Genomic DNA, 26,880 nt, shown 5'->3' with positions numbered 1-26,880 from the left:
GGATTTGAACTGCCAACCTTTTGGTTAGCAGCCATAGCTCTTAACCATTGCACCACGAGGACCCCAGGTATATACCCCAGAGACCTAAAAATAATGACACAAACAGACATACGCACACCTATGTTCATTGTTGCTTTATTCACAATAGCAAATAAATGGAAATAATCGAAGTGCCCATCAACAGATTAATGGATAAGCAAATTGTGGTACTTACATACAATGGAATACTAAGCAACCATAAAGAACAGTGACCAGTTAGCAAAACATATTATTACATGGATGGACCTGGAGGGCATAATGCTAAGTGAAAAAAGTCAAACATATAAAGACAAATGTTGTATGATACCTCTTTTATAAGAAGACAAGAAAAGATAAATATAGAGAGATCAATGTTCGTTTGGTGGTTACCAGGGGGAGGAAGGGGGGAGGGGAAAGTATGCTTTAGAGCATAGATACTTGTTATTTTTGGTGATGGGAAAAGTGGTGCTAAATGTGGATATAGTGAGCTGAGAACAACCAAAGTAAAAATGAGTGTTTGAGCACATATGGGTGGGCGTAGGCAAATTGGTATACGGGTAGATACAGGTATGTACATAGGTGAGAACAGATAGAAGTATCTGTAGGTACATGTAAATACAAATACGGGAGTGCAGGCACGTATATTCACTGAAGACACAAATACAGATACTCCTCAGACATAACCAGACACCTTCCAAGATTGGTTTTCTGGGTTTAAAGGCTTAGGACCATAGTCTCATGGGACAACTCAGTCAATTGGCATAACATAGTTTGTATCCTAGTGAAGTGAGTAGCGTCTGAACACTTAAAACCTTGTTAACAGCCACTTAAGACACAACTATGGGTCTCTACTCACCGGGGGCAAAATAGTAAGAAGGTAATCAAAAGTGCAGAGAAGAAACAAGTCTACACGGGCCACAGCCTCATCTATCCTGAGACCAGAAGAACTAGATGGTGCCTGGCTACCACCACTGACCATTCTGGACTGGGTCACAATAGTTGGCCCGAATAGAATGAGCAAAAAATATGGAGCAGAATTCAAATTCTTATATATGAGCCACAGTGGCACAGTGGTTAGGAGCTTGGCTGCTAACAAAAAGGTTGACAATTCGAATCCACCAGCTGCTCCTTGGAAACCCTATGGGGCAGTTCTAGTCTGTCCTATAGGATCGCTATTAGTCAGAACTGGCAGGTTTGTGTGTATATATATATATATATATATATCTATCCACCAGACAACTTGGAACAGTAGAGAACAGAGGGGTCCCTGAGACTATCACCCTGAGACACTCTTTAAACCTAAATCCAAGCTTATTCCCTGAGATCACCTTTTAGTGAAATAGCAGAGCAGCACACAAAATAAAGGATATTACCTGTAAGATTGGTGCCTTACTTACAGAACATCAGTATGAGACCAAAAGGTCAACAATTACTCAGAAGCAAACACGAGAAGATAAGGGGGCAGGGAATCCAGAGTAATGGGAAGGGAGCAAACAATACAATTTATAAGAATGTTGATAAACATTGTAATTAATGTAACTAATGTCACTGAACAATTTGTGGGGAAAATGTCAAATGGGAACTTAACTCCCTGTGTAAACTTTCACCAAAAACTCAAAAAAAAAAAAAAATTATCCCCCCCCAAAAAGAAAAAAACCCTTATGGATCACAGCGGTCAGCTCCTCAATCATGGGGATGGCACAGGGCCAGGAAGCCTTTTGTTCTGCTGTGTCCCCATGAGCTGACGGTGGACTCTGGGCAGATAACAACAACAACTCACACATACAGAAATTAAAAATCTGTTCCCTTATATTATCTAAATCCTGCCCCTAGAGAATACTTGCTGCAAATATTTATAAAGAGAGCAATGCTACCAGAACTGCCACAACTATTACTGCCACTGTGACTCGCGAACACATATTGACGCTCACCGTGTGCCAGGCACGGTGCTAAAGGCTTTATGTGAATTATTTTATTGAATCCTCACAGTCATCCTAGAGGGTAAATGCCAGCTGATGTTTAACAGATGAGGAAACTGAGGCTTACAGAGGTTAAGTAATTTCCTGACATAACATGACTGTAAATGGACGGCTGTGTGTCTGATTCGGAATCACGATGTTCTGTTGTCTCGGCTGTGTAGGTCTGCTTCAGAAAGGACCACCTTCTTTTTCCGGCCTGGGGACCTGGTTCTGCAGCCCCTGCTGTTCTTAGGAAAGGTCTTGCCCCTGCCCAGAAGCTCTGAGTAGAGCCCAAAGGATGATGAGTTTGTCCAAGGCTTAGGCCTTGCCTCAGCTTACCTCCCACAGACACACGGCTGCCTGCTTCCTCCCAGCCCGCCCCATCTTCAGGAATGCCTGGCTCTCAGAGAGGAGAGAAGCACAGACCACTCCATTCTCTGAGGGTCCTCACTACAAGGAATCTGGGGAAACCACGGCGGGCACAACATCTTTTAGAGACAGTTTAAAAGCAGCTCCTAATTCCGGCAGGTGTCAAACCAGTGCAGAAATCTCTGTCATTGTAGGAACAATGCTACACCTTAGCAGTTACAAGGGCAGTCCCATGCTGCTGGCTACACTTTATTAAAAAAAACAGCCAAACCCATTGCTATCGAGTTGATTCCGACGCATAGCGACCCTATTGGACAAGGTAGAACTGCCCCATTAGGTTTCCAAGGCTGCAAATTTTTACAGAAGAAACTGCTACATCTTTCTGCCTCATAAGGGCTGGTGGGTTCGAACCGCTGACCTTTTGGTTAGCAGCCGAGTGTTTACTCATTGCTCCACCAGCAATCCTTACGCTTTGTAAACATTCCCTAATTAGTCCTCACAAGCCCCAATAGAGATACATGAAGATAAGAAGCACCACTTGGATGCTGTTTTAAGCAGTCTGCTCTCAAGGCATGTGGGGCTGTCACAGTGGCTGGGCAGATTCTCCCAGGATCTGAGCATGGGATGTGTTTCACAGGCCCTACAGATGGCGGGTCGAGTGTGCGAGATTGCTGGAGCCTTGGAATTAGAAAGTCTTCAGTTAAAAGGCCACCTAGTCTAGCCTTTTATCCAAAGTTTAAGAGGTGTGCACCCAGTCTGATTTTACCCAGAGCTGGGAGGGTCTCCCTGGCTTGTGAGGGAGAGTATTCTACTGAGTATTAGAAATTCTCTTTCCCTCACAGCACCAGTGGTGCACTGACGTTATTTGCCATTGAATTGGCTTTGACTCATGGTGACCCCATGCACAAAACAGAACATTGCCTGCCCTGCACCATCTTTATTATTGTTGGTATGCTTGAGTCCATTGTTGCAGTCGCTATGTATTTTGAGTGCCTTCCAGCCTAGGGAAGGATGTCCAGCACTACATCAGAAAATATTCTATTGTGATCCATAGGGTTTTCGTTGGCTAATTTTCTGAAGTAGATCTCCAGGCCTTTCTTCCTAGTCTGTCTTAGTCTGAATGCTCTGCTGAAACCTGTCCACCATGGGTGACCTTGCTGGTATTTGAATTACTGGTCACATAGCTTCCAGCATCATATCAGCACGTAAGCCACTGCAGTACGACAGACCGACAGATAGGAAGTGGCACTGGTGCCCGTCTGCCGTCTACTCACTATTGCACCCAGCCTGGAAACTTAGGCTCCTAAGATTATGTTATCAAACTAGAATCCGTGATTTAAGAAATCAATGTCATTATCTGTAAGACTGGTGAGGTATTCAATCAATGGGAAGTATTGTAGTTGTTATTTACGTTGGCGGGAAGACTGGTGCGGGATACAATTCTTAGCTAAGTGTCCCTTTTGTGGAAAAAGACCCATTTAATTGTCTGCTTTATTAAATCCAAATTATCTCATTCTTCCCCTTGTTCCTGCCGTGAGGCCTCACTCACGGGCTGTGCAATCATTGAGCCTCAGTCGAAAGAAGAGCACGGCATATTCTAACCAGCCCAGTCTTGTCTGCTCTGGGATTTGCTTTAGCTGCTCTTTCTGAATGTCTAAGCCCTGCTTTTCTGTAAACAGCCAAATATTCCAAGGGCCCCAACTGGCAGCCACTCTGCCCCTGGAAGGCCCTTGTTTAAGTTGCTCCCAGTGCTCGTAGGTGGAATTGTCTTGAATGAGAAGGACACAGGGGGTGGTGGTAGGTGTCATTGCCAGCTCGGGCTCTACCACTGACTTGCTGGCCTTTCATCCCTGATTTGGTTTCCTCATTTCATACAGTGGAAATAGTTACCTTGTTGTTGTAAGGATCACGGGCAGAAGTCAAAGTCCCTGAAAAAGTTGGAAAGTGCTGTATCATAAACATAAACCTTAGTATTGAGGAATTAGCATCTTCCAAGGAAGATTTAGACTCAGAGTTATATGTATGTGCATAGGTACTGAAAACTGCTGTGCCTTCGTTTCATTTCATATCTCATTTAATTTCCATGTGTTCTAGTATATGTAGTGTTATCTCCATTTTGCACACGAAGCCAGGCCTTAGAGGTTAAATAAATTCTCTTTGGTTATTTGAGTCCCTGGGTGGTGCAAATAGGTTCAGTGCTCGACTACTCACAGAAAGGTTGGCTGTTGGAACTCACTCAGAGGTGCCTCGGAAGACAGGCCTGGTGATCTGCTTCCGAAAAGTCAGAGCCTTGAAAACCCTATGGAGCAGTTCTACGCTGCACACGGAATCGACTCAATGGCAAGTAACGACAACGACAAGGTTACTTAGCTAGTAAATGCCACTGGCTGAGTTATACATTACCCCCTAGCTCTGTTGGATCCTCTGTTTGTTCATCCTGTACACACACTTACAGTATCAGTGTCAAAATTTTAGGGTTTTTTTTTTTTGGCATCTGCTTATTTGGTAAAGTCAGTCTTGTTTTTAAGGGATTATCTTGTATTCACCAATTCAGTCTGAATCTAAACTGGAACCTAACTTTCAGTGCCTGAGTTGTACCGAGTAAATTAAAACACAACAACAATAACAACAAAAAAGCCCAGCAAGGAATTATTCTCCTGTCTTCCTTTATCCATTAATATTTAGCAAAACTCCTGGTGGAGGTGGATGAGTTTGAATCCAGCATGATCCCTGGATCTGGCTGACTTGAGACTTCCAGCTTTGCTCAGTGAACAGAGGGAGCTCTTTTAACAACATCCCTAAAGTTTGTTTCCACTAGAAGACTTTAGCGCAGCCAGGAGGCTTCAAGTCTCGGCGTTTGGAAAAGAAAATAAGGGCCAAGTTATTTTTTCAGCCCACATCTTTGGGCTTGCAATGTCTGCTCTATAAAAAATATATTGCTTGGGGGCAGTGAAGGACAGTGAGGTGTTGGAATGAGTGCCAGCATTTAGGCAGGATTTAGAAAGGGGAAAACAAAAGGAGGAGTTATAAAAGGTGTGTATTCCTGGGGGCTTCCATCTGAGAACTTTGCTTCTGGCAGATGGTGCTCTAGGTAAGAGAGTTGGGGTGAATCACAATGGGCCTATTTATCCTGTAGGCTCACACCACTAAACACCTTGGCTGGTAAACTCCTTATATTTTTGGAAGACTCCAAGGGTTTTTCCTATCCTGGGGCTAGAGGCTCAGCCTGAGACAACCATTCCTCTGAGGTTCTGTTGAATGGATGCCATTTGCATAAACTGCCTCAAAGCCCTGCTCTAGGGGAACAATGCTGATAGAAGGTCCTTGTGAGTTTTGTCTGCACCTTCCCTCCAAAGGATTCCAAGCACCTACTAGAACTGAGGCTGAACTCCTTAGTTTGCGTCTACGAGAAAGTAGAACATAGTTCGCCCCACTTTATTGGTAAAAGGACAGTGGTGGTTCAGCGGGAGAACTCTCACCTTCCATGTGGGAGACCCCTGGATTTGATTCCTGGTCAGTGCACCTCAAGCATAGCCACTACCTTTCTGCAGTGGGGGTTTGTGTGTTGCTGTGGTGCTGAACAGGGGTCAGTGGTGATTCAGTTAACTGTTGTAGGGGAAAAACATCACAAAGCTTAGAAAAGTAAAAAGAAAGTTTTATTTGGCATATATTCAAAAGGACAAAAGTGGGAAGCGGACAAGCATGTTGCCAGAGCAGGAATGTCTGCCTGAATCCAAAGAATATCACTGAATAGACAAGACTGGGAAAACGGACAAGCATGCTGCCACAGCCATGTCTGCCCAAGTCCAAAGAATATTACAGAACAGGCAAGACTGGGAAAACGGACAAGCATGCTGCCACAGCCATGTCTGCCCGAGTCCCAAGAACAGTTACAGAGCCATCAGTATATATCAACATCACAAAATGGGTAGAATCATTGAAAGAGTCACTTTTTCACTGATTGGCTAAAAATTGTAATCTTACATTTTGAATCGTCTTTCTTAACAATCATTGGTTCGGGTTTCAGTAACGGAAGTCAGCAGGGTCTTCATTGGTCCAACAAATTCCTATTCACTAAATGCTAATAGAAAAAGACAAAAGGTGAGAAGTCCTTTAGGTTAGGTTTTATTGCCCTTTTGTGAAAACTTCCTTAATTTCTGAGATTGTCCCATCTGTTGTCTTATCTCAGGGCCCAGTTGATGTGTCTTTGTGAGTCTGTGAGGGCTCAGCTCCTGCTGGGTCACATCCTATATGCTCAAGGAGAGGGAGTAATAACTCCAATATTATTTCCTAAATCAGTGCCTAGGCTCAATTCCTGGCCAATATACCTCATGCACAGCCACCACCAGTGTATCTTTGGAGGCTTGCGTGTTGTTGTGATGCTGAACATGTTTTGGCAGAGCTGCCAGACTAGGAAGAAAGGCCCGGTGATCTACTTCCCAAAAAATTAGCCCATGAAAATCCTATAGATGACAATGATCCAATTCTCAATCAATCATGGGGATGACATAGGACTGGGCAGCATTTCGTCTGTTGTGCATGGGGTTGCCATCAATCTGGGATTGACTCGACAACAGCTAACAACAACAAAAATACCACTTCACTGGGGAGAAGAGGAGAAGCAAAAATAAGGCAAGCGATTCTGCCATATTAAGTCAGAAGTATGAAACCATGGTAGAAAAATCTTGGTCGCTTCTGTAAAGTTTTAATCCATGGAATTTCTAGATCTGTGGTGAAGCCACAGATGGATGCATATTATAGATCTAAATCAAAAGAACATTCAAACTAATACATCCCTAAGGCCTGCACCCACACAACTGGGGACAACACACAGAGTTCTGCCATATGTCCAAGGTGTACACAAATCATGACGGAAAGAAAATTATTTTGATGTGTAGGATACTTAGTTTCCTTTGTGTTTACCTTAATATTTACCTCTATTTTTCTAAGTTTAAACCAGTCTTTTATTTCTTTATATCACTTTGGCTTCCTCTCCATATGAAAAATCTATGTCTACATTTTTGTCCCTCTTTTTCGTTTTAATGTTTTCATCTTTTTCATATTGACATCTGTTTCCCTATTTTTAGTGTTTTACTTTGATTTATTTTTGTGACTTCTCTGTCTGGGTTGATATCTGGTTGTTCAGTCCTGTGTTCTAGTCTTGGGTTGTTATCTGATGTTACTGATTTTCTAACTGGAGGACTCCCTATAGTATTTCTTGTAATTTTTGTTTGGTTTTTGGCAAATTCCCTTAACTTCTGTTTATCTGGAAATGCCCTAATTTCACCATCATATTTGAGAGACAGTTTTGCTGGATATATAATTCTTGGCTGGCAGTTTTTTTTTTTTTCCTTCAAGGCTTTCTATATGTCATCCCATTGCTTTCTTGCCTGCATGGTTTCTGCTGAGTAGTCCGAGCTTATTCTTATTGACTCTCCTTTGTAGATGACTTTTTGTTTATCCCTAGCCGCTCTTGAAATTGTCTCTTTATCTTTGGTTTTGGCAAGTTTGATTATAATTTGTCTTGGTGACTTTCTTTTGGGATCTAGCTTATGTGGGGTTCGATGAGCATCTTGGATAGATATCTTCTCATCTTTCACGATATCAGGGGAGTTTTCTGCCAAAAAATCTTCAACAATTCTCTCTGTTTTTTCTGTTATTCCCCCCTGTTCTGGTACTCCAGTCACTTGTAGGTTATTCCTTTTGATAGAATTGCACATAATTCTTAAGGTTTCTTCATCTTTTAGATCCTTTTATCTGATTTTTCCTCAAATAAGTTGGTGTCTGGTGCTTTATCTTCAATCTCACTGATTCTGACTTCTATTGCCTCAATTCTGCTCCTATGACTTTCTATTGAGTTGTCTAATTTGGAAATTTTATTGTTAATCTTCTGGATTTCTGATTGCTGTCTCTCTATGGATTCTTGTAGCCTGTTAAATTTATCATTACACCCTTCTCTAATCTTCTTAAGTTCCTCTATTGCTAGGTCTGCATTTTGTCTGATCTCCTTCCTGATCTCTTGAAGAGTTCTGTATATTAATCTTTTGTATTCTGCCTCCAGTAATTCCAAGTAATTCTCCTCCTCCAGAAAATTCCTCGATTCATTATTTTGGGAGCTTTCTGAAGCCATCATGGTCTACTTCTTTATGTGATTTGATATTGACTGTTGTCTTCAAGCCATCAATAAGTTATTATATTTATTTATTTTATGTTTTCTTACTATGTCCTAGCTTCTTGTTTTGATATGCCCAAATAGACTGCCTGTGTGAGCTAATCTGATTACTGGCACCCCTAAAACTCCAATGTCCTGCCACCAGGTGGCCAGACCTGCCACTAAGTATGTGAGCCCAAGAGTCCGCCCACTCCTCCTGTATGTATTCAGCTCAGGTGTCCAGGTAGTCAGCCACCAAGTGTGTGGTCCAGGCTCTCACCTGCAGTCCTAGACAGGCATGGGTGATTGATGTAGGCACAGGCAGCCGGCTACAGCAGGGAGACACATGCTGAGCAAGGCTGGGGGCCGATGGCCACCCGCGTGTCCTGGAGGAAAGCGTGTCCCTGTTCCCTAGGGCGCTTAGGTGGATGGGTTTTGCAGCCAGACTATGAGCACCCAATGCTGTTGGCTGTAAGGACTGGGGGGCCCCTCTTATTCTTGGGCCCCTGTTGCAGGTGGCTAGGTGGCATGGGTGGAGCCACCAGTCCCCAGGCCCCTGTTGTGGGTAGGTGAAGACCCTGCTTAATAGGCAGAGCAGTGTCAAACGTCAGGAACCTGCCACTTCACAGCTGAAACAGTTGAAGTTAGACTTCAGGTATATACCGTGTTGTACTGTGATAATGAGGGCCCACACAAGTCTATGCAGGGGGAAAGGCACTCAAAGTCCAAGGACCCCTTATGCCTGTGCCTAGGCAAAGGAGCTGTGCCTACCCTGAGTTCTTGGTTTAGGGGCACTGGCAGATTATTTTTTCTCCTGTTTGTTAATTTGTTTACTCTGCAAGGCTGGGAGAATAGCTCAGGGCACGTGAGAGTTCCTACTTCCGGCCCAGGGGACTCAGCAATTGCTGAAGCCAATCCCAGACCCAGTGCAGAGCAGGGAGCGAGGAGGTAAATGGGGGAGAGGCTTTTCCCAAAGGGGGGTGTTTTTGATCCACACAGTAGGCCAGACCCAAGTACTTATCTTAAGCCGATCAAGGGCTGCTTCTCACTGGTTCTGGATGGCTGAGTAGACTCTCTGCCTCTGGGTTGGGCTCTCTTCGTGTGGAAAATGCCTCCTGAGCATTGCTGCTTGCCTGCCTTACTGCTCACCATGAGCTGATCCCGCCTGAAGAGCTCTGGCTTCTGCCAGGTCAGGTCTGGCAACTCCTCGCTGCTTCCAAACTGTCTCTTCCTCCCCCTGCTGCTCAGTCTGATTCCTCAACTTTGCCTTTCATGTTCAGGGCTCCTAGATTGTCATGTATAATTGATTCATTTTGTTTTTTCGGGTCTTTGTTGTAAGAGGGACCACTGGAAGCATCTGACTACTCTGCCATCTTGACCCCACCTTCCTGGAAAGAAAATTATAGATCTAAAATTTAAACTTCATATGACTCAATCTGTATATTTTTGATTTGTATTTATTTCTGTATGTATCTTTTACTCCAGTAATAGGTTTGCCTTAAAAACAAAACATAACCAAGAATCTGTGAAACTCTAGTTCTGTTGCATTTACTATTCTTAGTGACCCTGGTCACAGTGGGTCACTGCCTCTCTTTCAGCCAAGGTTTCCATATGTGTAGGTGGACTAGGTGATCCCAAGTTCTCTTCCAGCACTGTGTGCTCATGAGCTACAGCTTTAGTGTTGGATCTTTCAAATCCTGGATTCTGACGAAGCTTGGACTTGGGGACCTGGAGTGGGTGAAGTTACAGAGCAGGGAATCACAAGGCATGCTCAAGGAAACACCAGGAATTCAGAGGGCATCTGCAGGGAATGGAGGCTCAGGCAACAAGGAGATTTGCCTGGTAGTTGATCAAATGAGACTGGGCAGAGATGTGAAAAGTTGTTTAAAAATGCATCATCTGCAACTCAGAACAGCCAAGTGGAGGAAGTGAGGGAGGGGGGAGGTAGAGGAGGAGGAGAGAAGGGAGAAGTGGAGGAAAGTTTCTCAAGGGCAAACTGCCCTTTCTAAGGATCTTATGTCCTCCTATATGTGCAGAAAGGCAGCTATGAAAAGTACCCAGCAGTTGGCAGGGGTGGGCAGTGGGCACAGTAAATTCTAGGAAGGAGTAAATAAACTATGTTATTCCGTTAGTTGTTGAAGCTGTCAGCAAAGCCAGTCAACTGGCTTAGAGTGAAACCTTTTATTTTTGTTGTCTTGAGATAGGACACATTAGAAGAGAACTGTGGGCCTTTCCTCCTGAATTAGGCAGGGTATGTAGAAGAATTTCAGGCCATTTCTAAGGGATATTTCACCAACTCCATGAGATTGGGGCATGATTTATAGGTCCGTGTTTGTATCTGTGACTGTACATACAATGTATGTGTGATAAAATGTACATTTGTTCACCTAAACATCCTCCTTCTGTATACATGGATGTGTGCCCCTATACTATACTAGCTAATATTGGTGTGCATCCCACATGTGTGTGCTCTCCAAACCCCCTGGGATAAAATTGGAAATGCCTTCGAAAACTGTACCTGTGGCTGCTGTGACTGCTGCTGGGGCTATGTTCCAGGTGACTGCCACCCCTATGTGACATGGCAGAGCAGGGTAGAAGAGGGCAAAGCCCACGTGAGCATTTTTGAAACCAGGAGACTTTCTAAGAGATGAAGAAGAAAGATGCTAAGCCTTTTATTTTTTCTTAATGAACATGGAGACTCTTCTGCGTGCTGAGACATGCAATGAAGAAAGGTTGAAATTGAATAAATATAAAATAATGGCACTTATGATAAATGGCAATCTTTATGACAATCTCCTGATTAAACCACTTTGCCATTAGTGGATATGGCAAAGCCTTGGGTTTTTACAAGTCCTCCAAAAGCAACTGCCTTCTCTTCTACTTCAAAAGGAATACAGAGGAAGTTTGAATCTTTCCATTGGTCCCAGGAATTCCTTGCCGTGAGAATTTGTGTTTGAGCACCTTTGTTGGGTCTCATGTTTTTATCTAGGATATGGATCACTTTATCTCCACTATACCTTGTCAGTGGAGCCCTGGTGGGCAGTGGTTAAGAGCTGCAGCTGCTAACCAAAAGGTTGGCAGTTCGTTTCCACTAGCCACTCCTTGGAAAGCCTGTAGGGCAGGTCTACTCTGTCCTATAGGGTCACTATAGTTGGAATTGACTCTACAGCAACAGGTTAATGGCTTATACCTTGTCAGAGTTGTTTGAGAATAGATGTTTTGAACCTCTGGGAGAGAAGCTGGCTTCTGTATGTTCTTCTGAATTCATAAAAACATATCTGTTGCTATTGAATCGATTCCTACTCATGGCGACCCCATGTGTGTAAGAGTAGAACTGTGCTCCATCGCATAGTTCCCACCTTTTGGTTAGAAGCTGAGCACATTAACTGTGTGCACCACCCAGGGACTTCTTTGAGTCCACCAGCCCCCTCCTGTTTGGTATAATTAGCACAGAGACCTGAGAACCTCCTAGAGCTCAGCTGAGTTTCTCTTTAGCCCAGAACAATGGGCTCCCTCTGACTCTAGGACATAGGAGTCACTCAGTTCAGGAAAGGCTGGCTCAGAAGAGAAAGGATGACTGTGTGTGTGGGGGGGAAAGCAGGTATAGGAGGTGGGTGGGCAGCTCGCCTTGCCAGAGAACTTGCAGCCATTCTGCTCTGAAGACCTTCTGTACTACTCACTCCTGGGCATTGAGGGCATGGACCATCAAGGGCAGAGTGAGGGTCATTGCGCTTGAATGAGAGAAACGGGGCTTGGGGAGTTTAGGTAGTCACGGTGGCTGGATGCTGCTGCTTTTGCTTAACCTCTTATTCCTTTCTCTCCTCTTGTCTTGCTTGAGGATGGTTGGGAAATAGCCTTGGGGAAGATATAATTTAGCCAGAGAGATAAGACTCCAAACTTTCCACAGTAGATTTTCAATCTCAAGAAAACCTATGGTCTTCAAACTTTTATACCCCTTAAAGAATTTTGAAGAACGATGTACCCCCTTATGCTGGCGATTGTGAGGATGAAGTAAGACTGGGCAGCATTTTATTCTGTTGTACAGAAGATCACAATGAGATGGAGTCGATTCCATGGCAGACAACAGCAACATGTATCCCCATTACACATTTTGAGTTGCCATCTAAAATCTTCAACATAATTTTAAACAGCTGCAAACTATGCCATTTCCAGGATGTTGTAAATATTGACATTAAAAAAAATAGATCACCTCTTTAATGTACCTAATGAACTTTAAATACCAGAGCAATTTAACATATCATCCATTAAACACATGAACAAGTTCTTTAAAGTCAATTTTACGTGGTTTCTTTTCCTTCTTGAATTTATATTTTCATTCCACGTACCCACAGAATTTTACTTAATGTGATATACGTTTATGCGTGAAAGCCTTTTATTGGTCATTCTGTCATAATTTACTGCAATAAACATAAGTGTGAAGATTTAAATTTAATTTCCAATGTTCAGTGATCATAAATTTCTAATGTTAGAAGTTCTTCTGGATTGAGTTATCATACAATTATTAGTAATACACAGAAGTATACAGTTGATCAGAATAATATAAATATATTACAACTTTTGATGAATATGAAAGATAAAAAGTAAAATATTACTGGAAATGCATCTCTTACATTTTTAACTAGTCCATGTATTATTCATTGATGAATACTACTTAGTGCTAAATTAAGGAAGGTTCAAGATCAATTCTATTCCCATTTTTCATTTTTATAGATGTAAAAACAGAAATATAATTCACATAAACAAATACAGGAAAAAAGAAGTTTTATTATAACAGGGTAACTACTCTTTGAACTGTTGCTGTTGGTGTGTGCCACCGAGTTGATTCTGACTGATAGCAACCCTATATGACAGAGTAGAACTGCCGAATATGGTTTCCTAGGCCGTAATCTGTAACGGAGCAGATCACCATGTCTTTTCTCCCAAGGAGTGGCTGGTGGGTTCGAACTGCTGACCTTTTGGCTAGCAGCCCAGTGCTTAACTACTACCTAGTTGTTTACCTAAAATCAGATATTTGTCTCTTATCAAAAATTATTTTTAATCATCTCTCAGCTCATAATTCCTTTAGGGTCATCCTCTTTCAGTTTTTTTTTGAAAAGAATTGGAAACTTCCCAACGTGCAAAAGGATTTGTTTCCCAGTCATTAGAGACCTTCATTTTTTTTTTTTTTGGACATTCATACCAATATTTGATAGAGTTCCTTTGTCTATACTCTGTATGTTGTTACCACTGAAATCGAGAATGAGAAAGAGGCTTGTCTTTCACTTTGAGTGTGGGGGGAAGGAGGTTGGGAAAGGGGATTGCTAGACCTAAGGGAGTTCTCAGAAACCCTGGTGGCATAGTGGTCAAATGCTATGGCTGCTAACCAAAACAAAAGGTCAGCAGTTTGAATCCACCAGGGGCTCCTTGGAAACTCTATGGGGCAGTTCTACTCTGTCCTATAGGGTCACTATGATTTGGAATCGACTTGATGGCAACGGGTTTAACAGGTAAAAGTGTTCTCAGATCAATTGTGGAAATACCCCATAAGGAAGTTGAGGGTCTGCAAAATCTTTTAAAATGATCCTTGCCTGAGTACATGTTAGAAGAACTTCATGGATTCCCAAAAGGTATGCAGACCCTGTTTTGAAGACCACTGCAGTGGACAACATACTCCATCCATTAAACGGAACAGTGATGCTAGACCTCATTCTATGGAGCCATGCCTCTCCCTCTTTATCGTGCATCAGAGTCACCTGGAGTACATGTGAAAAGTACTCTTCCTTACAGAAAGTAACAGAAGCCTGGAAACAACCCCAATGCCTATCAGTAGGGATTGAATAAACTGTGACGTATTCCCAGTAGAGCCCTATATGGCTCTAAAAGTGTGAGTGAACTCCATGTGGAGTGTATTAAGTGAAAAATCAAAAACAACAGAATACAGAGAAGGCGTGGTATGTTATGTTTTATCTAAATGAGGAAGGAAAATGAATACAAATCCGTATTTGCTTATATTTAAAACAATGGAAGAATAAACTAAAAACAAATAAAATGGTTACCTATAAAACCAAAACACCAAACCCGTTGCTGTTGAGTCGATTCTGACTCACAGCGACCCTGTAAGAGGAGGTATTTTGGTCATGTTATACCAAAACAAAAAAGAGTCATTATCTTTGTTAAATTAAAAAACAAGTGCAACATCTGGTCCACCTATCCCTTTGAGTCTCATTCAGGGGTCATAAAGCTTTCTCTGTAAATGGCTAGATAGTAACTATTTTCTATAAATATATCTCATGCAATACTTGGGCAAGTTACTTAATCTCTTGATGCCTCAGTTTCTGCATCTGTGAAATGGGGATAATAGGGGGGACCAGTTCCTGGAGAAGGACACCATGTTTGGTAAAGTAGAGGGTCAACAAAAAAGAGGAGGTACCTCAACGAGATGTACTGACACAGTGGCTGCAACAATGGGCTCAAATGTAGCAATGATTGTGAGGATGGCGCAGGATTGTGCAGAGTTTTGTTCTATTTTACATAGGGTCACTATGAATCGGAACCAACTCGATGGCACCTAATAACAACAACATCATATAGGACAAGGAGTGCTGCTGGCACAGTGGTTAAAGTGCTCAGCTGCTAACCAACAGCAATTAAAAACACACCAGTGTCTCACAGGTCCATAAAACAAAACATGACTAAAGGGGCACACCAGCACAGGGGCAAGGACTAGAAGGCAGGAGGGGACAGGAAAGCTGGTAATAGGGAACCCAGGGTGGAGAAGGGAGAACGTTGACCTGTCGTGGGGTTGTTAACCAGTGTCATAAAACAGTATGTGTACTAACTGTTTAATGAGAAGCTAGTTTATTCTGTAAACCTTCACCTAAAGTACAAAAAAGAAAAAAAATTGAAAAAAAAAAGGAAGATCCCAAATCAATAAACTAACTTTACAAGTTGAGGAACTAGAAAAGGAAGAGCAAACTGAGCCTAAATCTACTAGAAGGAGAAAAAAAAGAAAGAAAGAAAAAGATCAGAGCAGAAATAAATGAAATAGAGGATAGAAAACAATACAGAAAAGAAAAAAAGGAACGAAAAAACAAACCAGCGTCTCTGCAGGAGGAAGTTGTGGCAGTCTGTTTCTGTAAAGATTAACAACAACAACAAAAACTGTTGATGTCGTGTGGATTCTGACTCATAGCAACCTTATATGACAGAGTAGAGCTGTCCCATAGGGCTTCTAAGGCTGTATGTAAATTTTTTTTTTTTTTTTGTACTTTAGATGAAAGTTTACAGAACAAACTAACTTCTCATTAAACAATTAGTACACATATTGTTTCGTGACATTGGTTACCGACCCCACGACATGTCAACGCTCTCCCTTCTCAATCTTGGGTTCCCTATTACCTGCATTCCTGTCCCCTCCTGCCTTCTAGTCCTTACCCCTGGGCTGTGGTGTCCCTTTAGTCTCATTTTGTTTTATGGAGCTGTCCAATCTTTGGCTGAAGGGTGAACTTCAGGAGTGACTTCATTACTGAGCTAAAAGGGTGTCTGAGGGCCATACTCTCAGGGTTTCTCCAGTCTCTGGCAGGCCAGTAAGTCTGGTCTTTTTTGTGAGTTAGAATTTTGTTTAATATCTTTCTCCAGTTCTGTCTGGGACCCTCCATTGTGATCCCCGTCAGAGCAGTCAGTGGTGGTAGCCAGGCACCATCTTGTTGTGCTGGACTCAGTCTGGTGGAGGCTGTGGTGGTTGTGGTCCATTAGTCCTTTGAACTAGTATTTCCCTTGTGTCTTTGGTTTTCTTCATTCTCCCTTGCTCCTGATGGGGTGAGACCACTGGAGTATCTTAGACGGCCCCTCACAAGCTTTTAAGACCCCAGACACTACTCACCAAAGTACAATGTGGAACATTTTCCTTATAAACTATGTTATGGCAATTGAGCTAGACGTTACCAGAGACCATGGTCCCCACGGCCCTCAGCCCAGTAATTCGGTCCTCCAGGGAGGCTGTATGTAAATTTTTACAGAAGCAGAAAGCCACATTTTTCTCCTGTGGAGCGCATGGTGGGTTTGAATTGCCGACCTTCTGGTCAGCAGCCAAGCACTTAACTACTGTGCCAACAGGGCTCCTTCCATAAAGATTACAGTCTTGGAAACCCTATGGGGCAGTTCTACTCTGTCCTGTAGGGTGGCTATGCATTGAAACAATGGGTTTGGTTTTTCGGATATCACATAGGATGGGAGAAAGGATTAAATAAGGAATAGATGTAACATACAGTGGCTGATACTCAGTGTACATTAGTTAGTATTCTTCTTATCATTAAGGTTATTATTTTGGCTCACTGTTTATCTAGCTAGCTAGGTTTTGCCAGGGGGACATTTGTGAATATTTTTTACCAGGGAAGGATTTGGCCAGTACTTTTCGTAGACTGGGACTCTCCAATGTGAAAGGATATAGATGACCTTGGAGGAAAAACAGGTGAGTCTAGATGAGTTTTTATGGGGAATATGAAAAGTCTAAGAGATTAGATTGGTTGTGTTGCCCAGTAGTATGGAAGGCCACACGAAGAGAACAGTTATTTACCTTATGCATGCATCTTTAGCACTTGATGTTCACTGTGGTTATACACACATAATCTCACCTTGGGCAGGATGGTTAACTCTTATTTTGAAGATGAGGAGTTTGAAGCTGAAAGAGGTTAAGCACTTGTCAGAAGTCAGATCAGAACTCAGGGCTGCTGACTTCTGATGCATTGCTCTTTTTGTTACACCACAGATCCCTTGAAATATTTTAGTCCACACCTGGACCAGCGCAACATGAATTTCACCTTCATTGGTGATGATCTTATTCTTGATAAGATTCTCCTTATCTGGACTCCTGTGACCATTAATGTCCCTCTGATACTTTTCTGTCCAAACACTTAAGCTCGTCACAGTTTGTGCCCCCCAAACTTGAATTTCTCTCCCTTTGTAAACTTGGAGATTTCAGTATGGAACACTGTTATAGATTGTGTGTAAAATTATCAAATGAGATAAATCACTAGAATCGATTTGGAGGATTCTCTTATTTAAAAATTTTTATCAAGAGAAATTCTCTTGTATTCTATTTTTTTTCATCAAGAAATTAGGTACAAAAAATCCTACAACAAATTTAGTTTTTCTTTAAAAATCATCTTTTGATATAGAACTTAAATTAATTAGGTCCACTGGTTTCCCTTTAGTCGTATGTTTATTTTTTCTTTTTATTGGTTTTAAATTTTCAAGTGTGATACACAATCATGATAAGATTCCAAACAGTACAGAAATACATAGAGTAAAAAGTGAAATTTTCTCTCTAGTCACTACTGACTCTCACTCGTCTCTCTAGAGGAAACCACTTATTTAGCGGTTATCTTTCTGGGCTTTTTTCTATGTGTTTACAAAGGTACACATTATTGTTATGTAATATATTTGCTTATGTATACACATACACATTTTCAGTAATTAATAAGAACGCTAATATATTATTTTTCTATGACTTGCATTTACATTTAATATACCGTAGTGATCTTCACATGAGTGTCTTATCTTTACACAAATAATGTGTATCTTCTATATTTGTTCTCCAACTACACCTTCCTCCCCCACCCAGCAAGGTATTTTCATAAGTGCCACTATGCCATTTTTTTTTACATGTTGTAAAAAAAATTTAACAGTGTGCTTACATAGATACCTCACAGGGGAGGGCACGGTTTCCAAACATACGTAGAAGGTGCACATTATTTGCGAAAAATACAGTACACATCCCATTGCCATCGAGTTGATTCTGACTCATAGTGACCTTATCGGACAGAGTAGAACTGCCCCATAGGGTTTCTAAGGCTGTAATCTTTATGGAAGCAGACTGCCATATCTTTCTCCCACAGAGTGGCTGGTGGGTTCGAACTGCTGACGTTTCGGCTAGCAGCTGAGTGCTTAACCACTGTGCCACCATGGCTCCTCACGAGTACATATACCAAACCCCTTGCTGTCGAGTAGATTCTGACTCATAGCGACCCTACAGAACAGAGTAGAACTGCCCCTTAGGGTTTCCAAGGAGTGCTTGGTGATTCAAACTGATGACTTTTAGCTCTACTATATTCCTATACTCCTTTTAACTACTGCCTGTACCCTTAATAAGGACCCTTGTGGTGCAAATGGTAAAGCACTTGACTACTAACTGAAAGGTTGACAGTTCAAATCCACCCAGCAGCTCTGTGGAAGAAAGACCTGGTGATCTGCTTTCGGAAAGATTGCATCCAAAAAAATATTATGGGGCCACTCTGTCACACAGGGTCCCTGTGGGTCAAAATTGACTCGGAGGCACCTAATAACAACAACAACATGCCCTTAATGATGAGCATTTTGCCCTTCAAAACAATGAAATAAATGACTTCAACCAAATATTGAGGTTAACATGACCAAGTACTTTTCTAAGACTCCTAGAAGTGAAATTACTGAGTTGAAAGGCACTTGCATCTTTAGTGTGGGCCGATTCTGCCTAGCTGCCCTCCGCAAAGACTGCCCCAATCTCTGCAGTAACATTTGAAAGTAATTCTTTCATTATAACTCTCTCCAACACTGTATAGTATCAACGTTTTTCCCAAGTGACATTCAAAAATGGGTCTCTTTGTTGTTTTAATTGGCGTCTTGTCATTTGTGGTCATTTGTAGCTATATTGTGGATCATCTGTTCTTACCCTTTACTCACTTTTCTATTGAGTTGCTTTTTCTAATTTGAAGGAGTACTTTGTATTGTATGATTGTTACATATACTGAAAATATTTTTTCTGTCATTTCTCTTTTAACTATGCTTATTTTGTCTTTTGTCATGCAAAAGTATTTAATTTTGATGTCATACCTCTAAACCTTATGCTTTATGGCTTTTTGGACATGTGTCTTATTTAGGAAGGCCTTCTTCTCCTGAGGTTATGCAAATACTTTTCTAAGTTTTTTTTCTAATATTATTATTGTTTTGTTTTTATGTTTAGCTCTTTAATCCATCTGGAAATGATTTTTGTATATGGTGTGAGGTAGGTATCTAAGCGTATTTTTTTTTTAATGAATAGTCCATCTTCCCAACACTTTAATTACTAACCCATCATTTCATATATTAAATTCCAATATTTATACATGGGTCTGCTTCTGGACTCTATTTTGTTTCTTTGATAAATTTGTCTGTTCCTCTGCTAATAACACAGAATGTTCATTATTGTATTTTATAATATATTTTGCTATCTGGTACAGCAAATCTGTCTCATTATTCTATTTCAAGTGTACCTTAGTTTTATCAAGCATTTACTCCTCTAGATGAATTTTATAATCATCTCATCAATTTCCACATAACATTCCATGGGTGTACATTGAGATTGTATTGAAATTTTAGATTAACTTGTGGGAGTAATGAGAAATTTACAATATTGAGTCTTTCTACCCAAAGAAATAGCATGTCTTTCCATTTATTCAGACTGTCTTTTATGTTCTTCACTACCTTTCTTTAAATAGACCTTGCATATTTTCTGCTAAAGTTTTTGCCTAGGAGTTGTAAACATTTTTGTTGCTATAGTACAAATAATCTTACTTTCCATTGTATTTTGAAGTCATTGATGAGAATAGTTTAATTTTTATGTTTATTTTATATCTGGGTAGCTTACTAAATCGTATAACTGGTTCTAATTGCTTTTTAGTTAATTGTCTTAAACTTTTTAGACAGATAATTTGCAAATAATGACAGTTTTGATTCTGTCTTTTAATATTTCTGCTTCATTTTTACTCTTACTGTATTGCATTGCCTAGGAACTCGTGAACAGAGTTCCATAATATTAGTGATAGAAGATCTTTTCTATTTTGTTTTTGATTTTATCAGAATACTTAATCAGGATACTTCAAATGTTTTTTCAAGAAATACAGTATTGATAAAGGAAGTTACGAATAAAGGAAGTTATCTCCTATTACTGATGAATTAGGGCTTTTAATTGGGAAAGGATGTTGAAATTTTTGACATCTTTTCAAATGATATGTTTTTTCTTCTTTTCTCTTTTAATATAGTAAATTAAACAGTAGATTTCCTAAGGTTAAAGTGTTTTTGCATTTCTAGTATAAACCTTATTGAATTATAGAATTCTTACAGTATATTACATGAGGTCATCATGAGTTGGAATTGACTGGATGTAACTAACAACAACATATTGCAGTTTCAGTATAATAATATTTTATTCATATTTGGACACTATATTTATAACAGAGATGGTATTACACATATATAGATGTAGACATCTATATCTGTATTTATACAGTAAAGGTTGTATGTTAAGTTTGATTTGTTATCAGGGATATTCAAGCCACAGAGAGTGGTTTGGGAGAGTTTCCATTTTTATTTTGCTCTGGAAAAATATAAATAGCATAGAAAACTTTAGTAAAACTCTGGACTTTGTTCAACACCTGGATCTTGTACATTTTTTGTTTTGTTTGCTTGCTTTTTGTAATTTTATTGTGGTTAGAAATACGTCCACAACAAAAATTACTATTTTAACCATTTTTAAACGTGTAATTCAGTGACATTATTACATTCACCATATTATGCAATCATCATCATTATCCATTTCTAAAAGTTTTTAATGCCACAAACTCAGTACTTCCCCACTCTTCCTTCCCCCCAGGATCCAACTTTTGTCTTTATGCATTTGCCTATTCTAGATGCTTCATGTAAGTGGGATCATACAGTATTTGTCCTTTTTTGCCTGACTTACCTCAGTGAGCATGATGTTTTCAAGGTTCATCCATGTCATAGCATGTCTTAGAAATTCATTTCTATTTCTGGCTGAATAATGGTCTAATAATTACATGTATGTACCACATTTTGTTTATTCATTCATCTATTGATGGACACTTGGGTTATTTCTACCTTTTGGCTATTGTGAATATTGTGCAAGGGACATTAGTGTATAAGTATCTGGTTGAGTCCCTGCTTTCCATTCTTTTGGGTATATACCTAGGAGTAGAATTGCTCAGTCATACGGTAATTCTATGTTTAAATTTTTGAGGAACTGCCAAAACTTTTCCACAATGGCTGCATCATTTTACATTCTCATCAGCAATGGATGAGGGTTCCAGTTTCTCCACATCCTTAACAATGCTTGTTATTTTCATTTTTTTTTGTTTTCTGATAATAACCGTCCTAGTGGATGTGGCTCATAGCCAGAACTGACTGGACGGCAATGGGTTTTTTTGTTTGTAGTGGGTGTGAAGTGGTATGTCATTGTGGTTTTGACTTACATTTTACTAATGACTAATGACATTGAGCATCGTTTCATATGCTTGTTGGCCATTTGTATATCTTCTTTGGAGAAATGTCTATTCAAGTCCTTTATCCATTTTTTATTGGGTTGTTTGTCTTTTTGTTGTTGAGTTGTAGGAGTTCTTTACATATTCTAGATAGTAAAACCTTATCAGATATAGGATTACCATACTATTTCCTCCCATTCTGTAGGGTATCTCTTCACTCTCTTGATAAAGTACTTTGATGCACAATAGCTTTTAATTTTGATCAAGTCTAATTTATATATTTTTCTTTTGTTGCTACTGGTTTTGATGTCATTAGACGGCCTTTTTAATGGATAAATTTTTTAACTGTGATTTTAGTTGTTTTTGTGTTCAAGTTTTTTACCTTCTCTTAAAATTTTTTGAACATTATTAATTTCTAGTAATCAGCTATTGCATCAATATTTTCAAATTTATTGTTGTAATAGTCGTAACATTTAAAATTTTTCTCCTCTGTCTCCCATATTAATCTTGCCAAAGTCTTATATAATGTTTGAAAAAACCTAGTTATTGATTATGTAGATCCAGTCTGCTTTTTTTCTTTTGCTTGAGCTTTGTTTTGTTTTATACCAATTCCTTATTTTATCTTTATTGTTATTTCCTCTTTCTTTAAATTTGTTTTTTAGTTCTTTACTACCTTTTTTGTTGAATCGTTATTTTGGTTATATTTAATTACTTTAATGAATGCTTAAATGTTATAAAATTTTACCAAAATTACTTTAGCTATGTTCTCATAGGTTTAAATGAATAGGAGCTTAATTATTATTAATTTAAATAGTTTTAAATTTTATTTTCAATTTTTTTTTTTTACCAAATAATTTTTTAAACATCCAGAGAGCACCTTTTAAAGACATTATCGTTTTCTTGTTGATTTCAATTTTATTTATTTGGTACAGAAAATGTTTCTTAATTTTACTTAATGTTTATTTTTACTCTTGGAATTAAAATTTTTTATTTAGGTCTAATAACCAAAAGGTCGGCAGTTCAAATCCACGAGGCGCTCCTTGGAAACCCTGTAGGGCAGTTCTACTCTGTCCTATAGAGTTGCTGTGAATCAGAATTGACTCGATGGCAGTGGGTTTGGTTGTTAATATGTGATTAGTTTTTATAAATGTTTTTAACCAAAATACCAAACTCATTGCCATCAATTTGATTCCAACTCATGGCAACCCCTGAATGTTTTTAGGTAATTAAAAATAAGGTGCAACTCTTCAGGGAGGTTGAAAGACACAGACAAACACACACTCTTATCTATCAATTCCAACTCATTAGTTGCAATTTTAAAATGTATTTTTATATGTCTTCTTGCTCTGTCAATTTATAACAAGTATTTTACCTTCCTATTATAATTGTAGCTTCGTCAGTTTTATTTATGACTTGTTTTTACTCTTTATATATTTTTGTTGCTATTTTGATTGGTAAATAAGTTCATGACAATCATAAGTGTGACTTTTGTAATCTTTAAATATGATACAAATATCTTTGTCTCCGTTTAATTCTTGACATTCTGAATCCTTTTTCATTATATGATTATCGCCAAATATATTTTGTTTTTATTTTTTGTTGTATTTTTCTACCCTTTCATTTTCAGTATTTTCTGTTATTTTGTTTTATATATCTTTTCTAAGTAACGTGTATCTTGATTTTTTTAACCCAAAGTTTTCTCTTACTTAAGGTCCCTGGGTGGTGCAAACAGTTTTTGCTCCACTGGTTCAAATCCACCCAGCGGCACCACGAAAGAAAAGTCCTGGTGATCGTCTTCCCTAAAGATTATAGCCAAGAGGACCCTATGGAGCAGTTTTACTTTGTAATACACATGGTGTTGCCATGAGTAGGAATCAACTGGATGGCAGAAGATAACAACAATAACCCATTAGCTTTTTTTGTCTGTAGTAATATTATTTAAACTTCATTGTCATTTTGTATTTTCTATTTACCATGGTCCCTCCTCCCTCTTTTTGTAGTCTTTTCGTGTTGGTTAAAGATTTTTTTGGGTTTAAAAGCCTTTATCAGGCTTTTAATTATTTTTCTATCTACTATTCTATGCTCTATGGTTGAAATGATCTGGAATTTTCATTCCAGATGAGTATTGTTGGTAATCGTATTAGCATTATTAGTATTATTATTTACTTTGTATCTTTATTTTACAGGAAGACTTTATTAGCAAATTTCTTACATATCACTACCAAATTAGCAGCTATTATTTAGATATAAGTTGTGTTTTCCTGGCTTATTTGCTCTGCATTTTGTGCTATACCCAAGTCATTGTATTTCTTGGATTCTTATTTCTGTTTTTCTCGGGTACATCCGCAGCTAAGTTTTGCTTTCTCATTATCTGAAAGGCTGTAAGTAGAATACTTTCTGAGTCCTTGATTGCCCCCCAAAACATTTTCACTTGTCTTTACATTTGATATAAAACTATCCTGATTATAAAATCTCAGGTTGAAATAATTTTTCTGCAAATCCATCCTATCATTTATCTCCTAAAATACTTGATGTTGGTAAGTCAAAGATAATTCCCTTTTCAGAAGGAAGATTGCTTATCTCCCAACAAGTCACTCTTTCTTGAGTGTTTATTATTATTATTTCCCTAACTGGCCCAACATAGAAACAAGAACTTGTTCTATTGTTCATCAGTATATTTACAGAGAGCCCTTTTTATCAATGATAAGCATTTTTGTAACTACAAATTCCATGTATTGACCAAAAGTTCCAATTTCTGATGCTCTATTTACCAATGGTTCAATTAGTTCCTGTGTTTTAAAATACACAGTGGATTTTCTTCCATTTATGATGATGCCTTTGACTGGCCAGGCAGTTAAGAGTATTTCCCTAATGTTTTTCTCAGAAAAGAGTGCTCTGGGTATCTGCCCTCTTAGTCACTCCTGCTTGCCCTGGCTTTCTGATCAGCAGGCCCACAGACCACTAATATCTTTGTTAGGCTGCTTTTAAAGACTCTCATTACTGGTCTCTGAGACCTTACTAAGAGCAGGTGTGAATTCTCCTATGGTCTATCTAATTTCTTATTAGCCCATGACCTCCCATGCTTTGGGAATTTCTCTGTCCTCTTCACCTGACATACTGAGTCCTAAGTCATGGTAAGAAATTTAGGATTGTCAGGTAGAAGCTAAAGTTATAGTTCTGCAAGTTAGATGCACATGGAATATACTGTACCTTAGCTACCCTGGCCAAGGGTTCTAACCTGATGTCTACAATTACTCTGACCCTTGAGGCCTTCTCTCAGTGATTCTGCTGGCTTTGCTCAAGACTTCCTCTCAAGGTTAAGCTTTACTGCAGTACCAGGTTCTGACAACATTTTCTCCTTCCTTGTGTTCATTTCCTAGGACTGCTATAACAAATTACCACAAACTGAGTGGCTCAAAACAGCAGAAATTTATTGTCTCATAGTTCTGGAGGCTAGAAGTTTGAAATCAAGGTGTTTGCAGGGCCGTGCTCCTTTTGAAGGCTCTGGGGAAGACTCCTTCCTTGCCAGAAATCCTTAGCATTCCTTGGCTTGTAGATGCATCACTCCAATTTCTGCCTCTGTCTTTACATGACTCTTTTCCTTCTGCGTGTGTCTGTGTGTCTCCTGATCTCCCTCTCCTTATAAGGACACCAGTCCTTGGATTTAGGGACCACCTTAATTCTTTCTGACATCATCTTAATTTTACTACATCTGCAAAACCCCTGCGTCTTAGTTGCTTAGTGTTGCTGTAACAGAAATACCATAGTGAGTGACTTTAAGGGTCAGAAATTTATTTTCTCACAATTTAGGAGGCTGGAAGCTATCAGGGAAGTCTCTCTCTGTCTGCTCTGAGGGAAATCCTTGTCTCAGCTTCTCTAGTCTTTTGGCATTCCTTGGAGATCTCCACATGGCATCTATCTTTCCCCCATTTATGCTTGTTTGTGCATCTTGATTTCTTCTTTCTGTGTCTGTGTTGCTCCTTGTCTCAGTCGGGAATGAGAGATTTAGGACACACCCTACACTGATATGGCCTCATTAGCACAACAAAGAAAATCTTATCCCCAAATGGTATTACATCTGCAGGTATAGTGTTTAGGATTCCAACACATATTTTGGGAGGGCGAGGGCACAATTCTATCCATAAAACCCTATTTCTAAATAAGGCCTCATTCCCAGGTACTGGGGGTTAAGACTTCAACATATCTTTTTGGGGGACATATTTCAGCCCCCTACACACCTTGTGGTTTTTCCTCACACTCAGTGCCAAGGAATCTACCTTCCCTCAAGCTTTATCTCTAATTGCTACCCTAGCTACCTCTAGCATCGTAGGTCTTGGATGTCAGTGTCTCCACTCACCCTCAGATACAAGCTACGTAAAATTGTGACTCTGTTAGAATAAGATGTGCCTAGAGTGCGTCAAAGGAGCCCTGGTGGCACAAAGGTTAAGTGCTTGGCTGCTAACTGAAAGGTCAGCTGTTTGAACCCATCAGCTGCTCCAAGGAAGAAAAGACCTGGCAATCTTCTCCCGTATCAATTACATCTTAGGAAACCCTATGTGCAGTACTACTCTATCCTGTAGTGTCGCTATGAGTCAGAATTGACTCAACAACGCACACAAACAACAATAAAGTGCATCAGCATGTGAAGTGTGACAGGCATAGCTGATTCTGGCCATCTGGTCACTCTGTGTCTGCCTCTCTCTTCTCCCCCTGTAGGTAGGAGGACACACCATGCTCCCCATCCGTTGGATGCCCCCTGAAAGCATCATGTACCGGAAGTTCACTACAGAGAGCGACGTGTGGAGCTTTGGGGTGATCCTTTGGGAGATCTTCACCTATGGAAAGCAGCCGTGGTTCCAGCTCTCAAACACGGAGGTAAAGAAGGAGGCAAATGGGAAACTTCATTTTTGTTTGTCTTTTTCGTGGTAAAATATATATAACAAAACATTTGCCATTTCAACCATTTTTACACCTACGATTCAGTGATATTGGTTACGTTCACCATATTGTGCAACCATCACCACTATCCCTTTCCAAATGTTTTCATCACCATAAACAGAAACTCAATGCCCCATGAACACTGGGAAGTTAT

The 26,880-nt window shown here is 39.8% G+C and overlaps 1 protein-coding gene across 6 annotated transcripts in view; it reads left to right on the top strand.

The window, feature by feature from the left end:
• The window catches only part of NTRK3 (neurotrophic receptor tyrosine kinase 3), a 469,571-nt gene that overhangs the window by 438,044 nt on the left and 4,647 nt on the right, over nucleotides 1-26,880 (top strand). For 4 of the 6 annotated variants that reach the window (XM_023725924.1, XM_023725923.1, XM_023725927.1 and 1 more), the window contains one exon: nucleotides 26,505-26,663. In XM_023725924.1, the coding sequence (XP_023581692.1) occupies nucleotides 26,505-26,663 (159 nt within the window). Of the gene's footprint in view, nucleotides 1-19,495; nucleotides 19,538-26,504; nucleotides 26,664-26,880 lie in introns of all 6 variants that reach the window. The other 2 variants (XM_023725922.1, XM_023725926.1) reach the window with 1 other exon arrangement.

This window comes from Trichechus manatus, unplaced genomic scaffold, assembly GCF_000243295.1.
Source record: "Trichechus manatus latirostris isolate Lorelei unplaced genomic scaffold, TriManLat1.0 scaffold00009, whole genome shotgun sequence".
Taxonomy (NCBI): Eukaryota; Metazoa; Chordata; class Mammalia; order Sirenia; family Trichechidae; genus Trichechus; species Trichechus manatus.
This window is presented reverse-complemented; position numbering and strand designations above follow the sequence as displayed.